Genomic DNA, 11,807 nt, shown 5'->3' with positions numbered 1-11,807 from the left:
GACATCGCGAAGAGTTGACTTTGAAATGCCGTGAAAAGTTGACTTTTGAAATGTCGTGAAAAATGAATTTGAGATGTCGCGAAAAGTTGACTTTGGAATATGGAGAAAAATGACGTTGAGACTTCGCGAAAAAATGACTTTGAATGCCAAGAAATATTGATGTTTAAACATCCTCCCTGAAAATAATAAAACGACATATGGCACGTCATAGTTAATATCAAAAGATAAAAATCGACTTGCTCAGTTTTCGATCACATTACCAAGTATTCCTCTTGGGATTGGTTTAAGATTTAATCACATGATCAAAAAGTGACCAAAACAAAATAATTTTCCAAACGCAAGTTCAAGTAAGAAACAATGGAAAGAAGCAAAAGGCTTCCAGACCAGGGTTTTTTATCTGGACTATGGTGAAACAAGAGCAGCCGCCGGCAGATTATTTTAAAATATCTGTTCTTTTTTTCCAGGAGATTAAATTTTATGGGTAAATCTAGGAGAGACTTTCCTCAAAACACCCAGGTAAAATCCAGGGGTCGCCTTAAATACATCTGTTCTTAAAATCCAGGAGCACATTTTAAGGAAAAACACATACAATTTTCCAGCGGACAATCTGTTCAAAAAATCCAGGAGCTAAATTATGAAAAACACAACCAGATTTTTTTTCAGGGAGCTTCATAATTTTCTTAAAAGGTCTCATTTTCTTGGAGCAGTTTTACTTTCTCAGAGAATAGCTGTTTTATTTTCCCATGAGCATAATACTTCTAGAGAACAGATATACATTTTCCAGGAGTCCCATTTTTCCCCAGAACAGATGATGTAATCCAGGAGAGCCAAGGATACAGAACAGATCATTTTTTCCAGGAGAAAGGGACCTCAAGAACAGATATTCCATACTTCCTAGCCGGTGGCTGCTCTTGGTGAAACACACAGAAGAACTTTCTTTTTATAGAAGTGATACGACTCGATACTTTTTTCCGGACACCCTGTATTGGACTTGTGGTCCACGCAAAATTAATAATCATATTCCTAGGCTTCTGCTCATCCTCTAGCGAAAAAATAGGAAGTTCGGGCGAGTATCGGGATTTTAGTACTTTCACTTTCATTTGACTTTATTTATCTTGGTAGGGTTAATTGGCTTCTAGGCTATATTCACAACACTATTTGAACATTTTTAAGCATTTAGATCCTAGCTAAATATTATGGCGGTGATTGTAGTCTAAGAAAATATTCTTTTATAATTGGGGAATAACCTAGACTGTTGTAAAAAGCACTTAATGACAAGCACTAAAATCATCGTGGTTAAATACCTACTGGCTATGATTTCTAGAATTTTCTAAATTTAGGGGCTACACATCTTAGCTACTTAATATACTGGAAAAAAAGCAAGGCTCTATCTTGCAGTGCAAGATTGCTAATTTTCAGAAGGTTCAGTAACATTCAGGTATTGGTAAGAGAAAAAAATGTTTCTTGTTAAAATTAATAAATGTAGTTGATAACGAATAGCATGGACATTCTTATACTATCATAATAGCGAGCAAATCAACCTTAGTGAAACGGAAAGTCGGAAAAAAGCATGGAATGTTAGACTTCCGTAAATCAAAAACCTACAACAACATAAAACAAATCTTTTAAGAAGGATAAACAATTATGTCTTGTGAATAAGAATAATTATGTTAAATACTACAAAGAAATGAAACATTACAAAAGTTTCAAGGGCGTTTTTAACAGATTCTGCAAGTTTTTCGACAGTTGGTTTTGACGTAACTGTTTGATCGGCAATAGTTGGTCCAGTGTCGGCATCGGGAATCTTTGTCAGCGCATGTTGAACCTCCGTTGCCGCCTGATCCTGATCCTCCTAATATATAGAATCAAGTTTTTAGATTCAAATAAAAAGGAGCCAGAGATCAAGTGAAGTTTTTGTGGCAATAAACACTTTCTAGCGTTTTTAAATTTCTCGATTTGTTATTAGTACCATCTCCTCCTCTAGTAAGTTTTTTAGAAATAATTTCGGCTGTCAATGGAAGAGTCTCTTTATTTTTGATTGGCATTTGTCCCAATTTTCCATGTTTAGGGAATATTGGAAATATTAGATTATTTTTAAACTCTTCCGTTTTATCATCGACCTCATTGAGAACATTAAAATTTGATATCTCTCTTCATCAAAAAGACAGCTGTTTTTCACCACCCGACCCCCTTTTACATTCTGATCTTTCAATTTCACATAGAGAAAGGACCATTTTCTTATCTATTATTTTATTTCCACAATAAATGCGACACAGACCATTCATCGCTCCACAATATAAAAGGATGAATCAAAAACCTGGGATGGTGCCATCACTTCTATAGGTCGGGATAGGGAATTTATCATTCTCTATTGCTTTTTACCCGATTCTTTTTGTTGCAAATTTTGTTTCATCTCCCCCTCAATTATTCCTATAGCTCGTGAAAACTTCTTATCGGTTCAGAGGTGTTAAATAGACACTCGAACTTACCACTGCAATACATTTTGTTGATTTGGACTTTGTCAGTTTCCGAGAATCCGGATCGGCTTCCAATACGACTTTGGTCACGTGAGTTCTTTGTTACGATTGTCATTTGTCGGTTTTTGGAGAAGAAATAAGATCCGTAGTGCATGACACTAAAAGAAGTAGTTTGAAAGCATGTATGATTTATATCTGCATAATTAACTATGGTCATACAGTAGTATGATGGACCCAGGAGTAGGTCAAAAAAGTCTCTCAAGAGTCACGGAATTCAACCTCATTAAGTCTCTCTAGCGGTAAAAAAAACATTGATAAAATCCGGTAAGGGTAGGAAGTAAGCGTTCAGTGTTGCAAGAATTTCGAGAACATTGAAGTCTGAAATCGCGAAAAATAAAAACAACCGAATTATAGACCATGTTTGCAAGTTCTTATCAACTACCAAATAGCTGTCGCTATGAATGTCCCGCGAACGCATTGATAATCGAGAACGCAAGTTTAAGGGCTCTGGACATTTTTTCGATTTTACACCAACTTAAATGGCAATTTCTGCATTTAAAAAAGATTAATGTATAACTTTTTTTATATGTCCTGTTAAACCTACCTTTGTAGAATTTAAAAATCGAAAAATTGAAATGAAAAAATTAAAGGAAGAAGAAAACGAAGAGTTTTTCGAAGAAGGGTATTTCACCTTTCAAAGCCGTAATCTCGGTAAAAATCAAACATTTTGGAATTTTTTTTTGGATCAGGTGATGTATCTATTTAGTATCTAAAACACAATTTCGGAAAATTTTTGTGGAAGTATCTTTCCTTTGAAATCTCAAAAAAAACTTATTTTTGGCAATTTTCTCCACTAAATTTAAATAAAGAAATTATTTGTCATTAACTTAAAAGAAGTTTGAAACAATAAAATGATTTCCCCAAGGAGATTAGGCTTTTTGTGTGAAAAGTATATGAATAGCGTCGTTATGACGTTTTATTAAGATCCATGCCACACTTATTCCTTAATTACTCATGATGTAATTACTTAAATTCATTTTTTCAAAAGCAGTTTGTTCTTAAACATGTCAAAGAAGCGAAAACATAAGGTTTTATCTTCGAATTCTTTCACTATGACCAGAGCCGTTAAAGGCCACATTCCAGCAAATAGCTTTAATTGAACGCCATCAAAAACATTCCGCTTGAGAGTTACGAGTTTCGCTGAACGTTTTTCATTTAAAACATTGAAAAAATGGCGCGCAAACACAATATCGAATGTTTTCTTTCTCTGCATTGGCTAGTTCAGATAATTAGAAATGAGTTGTACAGCTCAGTGCACGCATAGAATATTTTCTACTTTCGTTGCTAAACTAAAATGATTGATTTACGTAAATATGCTACTCGAGCTGTGTGAGTTTGTCAGCGTTCAAAAAGAGCTGAGGGGAATTGGTGTTGATGCGAATAAAAATAATTTTATAGATTGTCTCGTCGACAAAAGCCTCTGGGATGACATCGACTTCTCTAAAGGCTATAACTATTCATAGTTTCACTAAAATCCCACCATTTTGATAGCATATAGATTAATATGATGACATTGTACGCAACCTCTTATTTTCCTTGTAAGAACCCAATTACCGAAAGATATATGGCCGTCTATCAAGAGTTATTGATTTATTTTTTATAAAGTAGCCCAAACGCCATTTTGCGATAGTAAGTGAGACAAAAGTTGTGCGAAAAGAGCGTGAACTTTCTTAGTAAGTGCCAACCTCGTTCCCTGCGTATTATCAGCTTTTGATGCTTACTACTGATAGTGCTAGATAATACCCAGGCATTGGCTGGTTTTCGAACGCGTATGATTACGTAATTCAAAAACAAAACGTCAGATTTCATTTGTTCCTGGGTTTGAAACCATTGCATTGCAGTGCAACTTTGTAACGTCAATTTTTTTTATGACGTATTGTTTTGAGAAGTTCCCCCTCTAACTCGCATCAGCCAACACCAGGGTATTCTCTGGCGTCCATAAGTAACGTAAATAAAGCCTGGGACACACGGGGACGAGGTTGAGTAAGTGCAACTACAGTTCTGATTGTGAAACAACACGATAAACTTTTTTCCAGCGATCATTTCCGCTACCTGAAGCAACATAAGCCCCTGCGGGCAAAAAGCCGTTCATATAACGTTAAATGAACATGGAGATAACGTACCTGTCATAATCGTATGGCGTTCCCTTTGAGTCCCATTGATCTGATCTCATTTTGTTGAAATTGAATCTAGCACCTGGAAAAATAACGATATCAAGTCCTTAGATGCTCATACTTTGTGGTAGAAAACTATTTCTTTGATGTTATCCGCGATAGTTGTTTTTCTTTTAAATTCGTAAACCTTCTTTGTTATTAAAGAGTAGACACTAATTCAACCCTGTGACTAAGGGTCTTCTTTTGCCCCCTGAATTGTGAAATTCGTCGCTGGATAAAACAATGCTGGTACAGATTTCACATGATCTTTTTTGAAGTAAATTTTAAAAAGAGTATGTTTATCATAACATCAAAACTCAAAAATAGTTGTTGCTGTCTCTTCTAACATGACTAGAGCCTAGTCTAGAAGGGTCATTATATGCAGACTAAAATGTCTTAGGTACTTACGGTCGACTACGTTATGCAACTTGATGGTGACGTAGTTATCACGATCTGGTCTGTAAAATAGACAATTAATAGCCTCATTCAACTAGTCGATGTTCAGATAAAAATTGCTCCGGTGTCTCTCTTTGGGATGAAAAGACAGTAGTAGATACTTTAGGGAAAACTATTAGAACGCCACCATAATGGCATCATAAACACTCGCGCACAAATAAGGAGTACAGTACGCAGATTTGATATTAGAAGGAAAGGGAATTTTCCGGATAAATTTTCCAGTAGGTAGGGGGTTTCACACAGTCAAGAATGTGAATATCTAGAAGCTATTGTCTCGCTTTTCACCAAATTGACCTATTCCTCTTGTTCGCTTTTTATAATTCTGATAGCCTGGGGGTACTAGGGCAAGATGGGTTACGGGGATGCTCCGCTGGTCAGGGTACCTTTTTTGACCTCCACGAGTCCCAGATAGGGTCGCAAAAACACCAAAATAGAAAAATCAGTCCCCCGTAGGGTGTCTATTTTTGGAAAATTTGGGGAAAAAGTAGAAAATTTGAGAAAATTTTGGAATTTCAGTCCCATTCAGGGTCACTTTTTTCGCAAATTTCGAGTCCCACGTAGGGTCCATTTTTCGAACGTCAGCGGAGCACCCCCGTCGGTCGACAAGGGTAGTACCCCCCGGGTCTGATAGTGCTTACAAAAGGTATTTTATCGTGTCTACCAGTAAAATCAAAAAATGATGTAAGCGGCTCTTGGTAAAAGATCGACACTGATCCTGAAAGTCTAAAAATATTTTTCCCCACTGTTCACTAAATAACCTTTACCTTGATTGTTCGTGGAAGAGACCGATGGAATGTCCAATTTCATGGATGATTGTTCCCTTACGCCAACATCCCCTTGCAAGACGAATGCTGTTTCCTGAACGTCCACGACCGACTGGTGAAGAACATCTGTGGTAAAAATTTTTTTAAGGAATTGAGTACTTACTTAGTCAAAATTTGGAAACAAACTCTTGAGAGATAAATATTGTTTTTGAGATATGCTAAAAATCTTCTTATGCTAAAAAAATAGAATTGACAAAAGTATGAGAACAAGGAGCAGAGTGAAGATAAGTTTCATTACCGAGACTTCATGACTCTTTCAAAAAATTCTTATAACTAGAAAAGGAACTTACCCGGATCCAGTGGTAAAGAAGATATGTGGACCTCTTGGTCGTCCTGATTGTTTGGAGAATCGGATACAGGTGTATCTTTGGTAATCATTGATAGCTTGGTTGATGGCGTTAGTTGCTCCACCTACAAGGAAAAAGAATACTTTTAGGTAAGTCAAAAGATTTAGTGAGTAGCAAATAGCGATTGTTAAATAATTTGGAATTAGTACCGCAATTTCTACTCTATCTGATCATTTTGTGTCAAATTCATCTTAACTATTTGGCCTTGGTTGCTATAAAAAATCAGTATTATAATATCCATATAATCAATTTCAAATGGGTAGATGTTTGAAAATGGACATGCAGCAAAGTAACATAACTTAGCTTATTCCACTTACTAATTTGGGGATCAATGTAGTATTTAATGGTATCGGCCTTTCCGTTGGTAAGCCACAAGTTAGATTTGATGGCAGCAAAAGTGTTTCCGGCTTTCTCCATTTGTTCCATGTAAGCAGACATTTGGTCAGGGTCAAGTTCCATATCTCCTTCAATCATGTCCCCTTGAAAAAGTAAAAGAAAGAAATTCGTTAGTCGAGGAAGGATTTTACGGGAGGTCTTTATCCTTGATTTTCTAGGTTTTGGGAGTAATTATGTAAAGAAAAATTTAAGAGCAAGGTTTCTATCTTTTGAAAATCTCGCTTTGTTGTGTAATTCCCAAGGGCTATAAAAGAAACAAAACATGCTTGTTATTAAGTAATAACAAGTTTTTGAAAAATGTGAAAATTCATTATCTTTTTTCTGAAATCTAAAACTTCAAACTGGCATAAAAGCTTATAACCTGAGAGTTTAAATCAAATGGTCAGGAATTATAGCTTTAAGTCTGGGACTTGGTTTATTGGCTATTTTAAAACGCCATTCGGGTTTGAACGGTTAAAGAAAAAAACTCTTGCAATGTTTGCACCTTGTAAGCAAATTTCTCGAAAGTTTTTCCTTCGGTGGCTATTTGCATTATCAAAACACAATACCTCAAATCAAAAGAAAATCAAAACAAACTGTACCTTCTTCGGGGTTGTTACAAACAACATAAGCTGTGAGCAAAGTGAAAATGAAAAACTTCATCATCTTTGATTCTTCTTTTATCCTTCTTGACCTTCTTCCTCTCCCTTGTAAGATGCATGTTTTAATCGTAAAATCATGGTCTTTTATACAAAATCTGCGGCGCTGAAAAGGTAAATTTTGCACACAGAACCATCTCTAGAATTTTAAATTTAATTGGACCGTGAATTTAAAAAAATTATAACTCAACAACTTTGTATAAAAATCGAAATGTGTACTTAATAAATTGTGGGCTTTTAATTAAACTTAAGCTTTCATTTTCAATAACTTTTATATATTTTTACAGCAAAATGTTTAAATTTACAGTTGGCATGTAATTTGAATTACGATTATATTTATTCATGTGTGATTTCATTTGTGAATATTGCCACAGCTGTTTTGATAATTAGTTTAATAAAATAATTCAATGAAAATTATGACGAGTGCAAATGAAAAAATGTCAATTTCCCTAGATGTAAAAAATTTCAAAATATAGAAAATCACATATCTCACCCGCTTTGAAACTTTTCGGTAAACGAGAAAATTTAGAACTATTTTAAATGAAAAACAAGACGAATTTAAGTCGAAAATTTCGCCGAATGTTGAAGAAATGAAATTGAAAAGATATATACTCAGGTGAGTTAAGGCAAGTTCCAAACATATTTTGCGTGACGCGCACCGCTTCCCATTGTTCCTTAACTTTCGTATATAGCTCAAAAGAAGCGTATTAAACTATTAAGGACATGATTTTGGAAAGTGCTGGGCTGAAAATTTAAATTAAGCCAATCTCAAGATATCGGCTAAAAACTGATTTTTACGTTAGGAAATACGTCGAAAAAACACGTCAAAAAGACAAGTTAAATGACGTCATATTTAAAAACAGCGATAACTTCAATTACATTACTACAATTTACACTAAATTTTGACTGGAGACGTTGATTGTTAATTTTGAAATATTGCATGAAAAAAATTTGGAAAATTTTTGATGACGTCATCATTATTTGACGTATTTTAATTTTTACCGACAGTAAATGACGTCATCTAAAAATTTTGAAAATTTCTCTACAAATATTTTAAAATCGTTAATCTACGTCTCCAGTCCAAATTTGGTGTTATTTGTAGCAATGTAATCGAAGTTATCGCTGTTTTTAAATATGACGTCATTTAACTTGTCTTTTTGACGTGTTTTTTCGACGTATTTCCTAACGTAAAAATCAGTTTTTGGCCGATATCTTGAGATTGACTTAATTTAAATTTTCGGCCCAGCACTTTCCGAAATCCTCTCCTTAATACGCTTCTTTTGAGCTATATACGAAAGTTAAGGAACAATGGGAAGCGGTGCGCGTGACGCAAAATATGTTTGGAACTTGCCTTAACTCACCTGAGTATACAGTAATTCCTCTGGAAAACAGGAAAATATGCTATATGTTAAAAACTTTTACTTGATTTTCTCCGTTCTAATCTATCTAGTCGGCTTGGGAATCGTATTACTACCTAAATGTACATGTTTTTTTGGTCAGGCTCGTGTATTAGTAGGGGGAAATTTGTTCGAGAAGTCGCTCGATTTTTAGTCAAAGCACTTGTTGTACATTTTTGGAAAGCTAAGTGGTAGGGGAATCAAAATAACTTGGGTGCCAATTTTTTTTCGGACACTTTGGTGTGATTTTCGGACAAATACGACGGTCTCAGGCAAAAATCATAGAGTGAAAAATTAATGAAAATGTTAGCTCGAGAAAACAGAAATCTGTTGTATATTTTTGGAAAGCTCTCAAAAAATTAAGATTAGTGATATATTGCGAGTATAGGTGATTTCTGTACCTAACTCGAGATATTAACCCTTAAAAACAGTGTTTTTCAGCCAGAAACAGCTGTTTTTGTCCAGTTTTTGCCCATTCAAAATAGACGTTATTTATATGCAAAACTATGCAAATTCCTTACTCAATCTAAGATTTGTATGAAAAAATAGCTGCTAAATAATTATATTAGGTAAAATTAAAGTCTAATAAAAAATATGGATCTTAATTTAAAAGGGGAAAAATTAAGAAAACATTTTTTTACAGATAAACTAAATGATTATTGCGAAGCGAATTTATGAGCGAAGCAGTTTTGCTATATTGTGTGCACGTACCTTTAACTTCTATCCCAAGCGAAAATTTGCAATAAAATTTGCTATATAAATCACATCTTTAAACCGATGATTTTATCAAAATAACCTTGAATGGTTTGGGTTGAAGCCACGAAAACTTTCTCGGTTTGGTAGCTAGGACTGTGAAAAAGCCGTTTTAAAATGGTGTACCCTAGCAGTGAACAGCAACAAAATTACCGGAAGCCGAAACACGGACTTAGAATCTGAAGTTGATAAAATTGCCGGTGTCCAGACAATTCCCCCCTGGTGAATCCCCCCTGGTGAATTCCCCCCAGTAAATTCCCCCATGTTGAATTCCCCCCCCAGAAAATTCCCACCCGGTGAATTCCCCCCTCTGGTGAATTCCCACCAATATATTTTCATATGTGTTTTTAAGTTTCGAAACTATGGACTGTAACCCCGGGGGGTACTAGGGTTGGCGAATGAGAGGTATGTGCGGACGGGACCCCCGAAAACCGACCCTTAGAGAGACTAATTTAAAACTTCCAATCGAAACAAACCTCCAATTTTAGGGTCAAGGATTTTTACTTGATTACAAAGTTTTAAGAATCACAAGGCCCATTTTTTTTTATTCTGAGAAAAGAACTGAAAGATTTTTACATGATAGTACATAAAATCGCTTATTTCAAATTACATGATTTTTTAGTTCACCAGGGGGGAATTCACCGGGTGGGAATTTTCTGGGGGGATTCACTAGGGGGGAATTTACTGGGGAGATTCACCGGGGGAATTGTCCAGGTTTGTTTTTGTTTTATTTTTATGTTTTGATGATTTTGACAGACGATTCGTGATTCGAATAAAAATGTTCGATCGTTCGACGAATATCGTTCGATTTTATTAAGGCACCATTTACAATAGAATAACTGGAAGGAAAAAAAAAGCGATGCGTGGGTTTAGAGTTATGCATCTTTGTGCAAGAAATCATGAAGAATGAAAGAGCCAATCTCGAGAAAAGCTAATACCTAAGTAATTGATAATGTGCTTATAAAAAATATCGTATTTGGCCAGTTTTTCTATAAAAACACGCCAAGCAACTAAAATTAAATATTCTTTAGAAGTAAGCCTTCGTGAGCAAATAAAAAAATATCTCATTAAACAGTTGAGTAATTTGACTAAGAACGTTGATGTATGCTTATTAATAGTGATTCTTTTCGATAAACATGCGTTTTTTGAGCCAACAAAATTTTCTTGCAAAAATCTGCTTAAGCCATCTTTTACCTATGATGTTAGCCTACTTTCATACAAAAATCAGAAAAAATTAATGATCTAATTTTTTACAAGTCCAAAAAACCCGTTTTTTAGCCGTTTTTTGGCCCAAATTTGCCCAAAAGTTTTTCTTTTCGAAAATCGGGCTCCGTCACATTTCGGCCACCACCATTTTGCACCTTTGTACCAAAATCAAAAGATTTCTATGATTCAATCCTGAATAGTTGGTAACAGACGAACGGACAAACGAACGGAGGGACTAACGAACGAACACATGTTAATTTATAGGACCTCCACCCCACCAAAACTTCAAACAAATAAAATATACGAAATCGAAAGACCATTAGAGTAAAACCTGAGGAGCTAAATCAAGTTTTTAAAAACGTCAGACAAATTTCCTGTGGCGTTCTTTGTGCTGATTTCATTTTTCTCATAAATTTTCCTCAGCAAAATTTTATTTCAACACCTGTTTCTTCATGTTTCTACTAGTTTTTTAATCCTATTTCCCGATAGAAAAATGCTTGGATACATCACTAACATTTGCTGTTGTTTTCTTTAAATAGTCCTTGGACCAAATAAACATATTTACAAAGCTGATTTCAAGAGTTCCATTATCGGGGCCCCCCAGTGGTTTGCGTGAATGCGTGAATGGGCTTTTTTGGTTGCGTGAATGCGTGAAAATCGAAAACAAATTGCGTGAATGCGTGAATTGAAAAAACTTGCGTGAACGTGAAAATCCATAGTTCTATTGCGTGAATGCGTGAATCTGCCCTGTTTTTTTGCGTGAACGCGTGAATTTTTCCTTTTCACAGTTTGTAGAAAACCCCAAGGTGCGCACCTATCCCAAATTCAAGGGATGCCAGGTGAAGGTGCACAAAAAAATCAGCAACTTTCAAATTCTCTATTTTATAAAACGATTCATGATTTAGATGCGCTTTCTAGCAATCTAGACACCTTAAATTTCCAGATTTTTTCGCTCGGGCCAAACATGTATTGGCCCTCGAATCTTAAATAACTCTAATTTGCCCCCTTGAAAGTGTTTGTTTAAGATAAAAACATGGTTATGCATGATGAGTGATCCAGAGCCAGGGCCAGAGCCACTGGGGGCAGGAGGCGGCCATGAC

At 35.3% G+C, this 11,807-nt stretch overlaps 1 protein-coding gene across 1 annotated transcript; it reads right to left on the bottom strand.

Annotated features, from left to right (window-relative positions):
* Positions 1-1,623: 1,623 nt before the first annotated feature.
* On the bottom strand, positions 1,624-7,392 carry LOC136797884 (zinc metalloproteinase nas-4-like). Its single transcript, XM_067054465.1, has 8 exons — positions 7,295-7,392; positions 6,635-6,796; positions 6,261-6,381; positions 5,911-6,036; positions 5,099-5,148; positions 4,661-4,733; positions 2,490-2,635; positions 1,624-1,852 (listed from the first exon to the last, which is right to left on the bottom strand). Exons 1-8 carry the CDS (start codon positions 7,356-7,358, stop codon positions 1,719-1,721), a joined length of 876 nt encoding a protein of 291 aa, XP_066910566.1. The 5' UTR covers positions 7,359-7,392; the 3' UTR covers positions 1,624-1,718.
* Between the last annotated feature and the right edge of the window lie 4,415 nt (positions 7,393-11,807).

Source organism: Clytia hemisphaerica, unplaced genomic scaffold (genome assembly GCF_902728285.1).
Source record: "Clytia hemisphaerica strain Z4C2 unplaced genomic scaffold, Clytia hemisphaerica genome assembly, whole genome shotgun sequence".
NCBI classification, from domain to species: domain Eukaryota; kingdom Metazoa; phylum Cnidaria; class Hydrozoa; order Leptothecata; family Clytiidae; genus Clytia; species Clytia hemisphaerica.
Note: the sequence above shows the minus strand (reverse complement) of the source record. Positions and strands in the feature narration are given on the sequence as shown.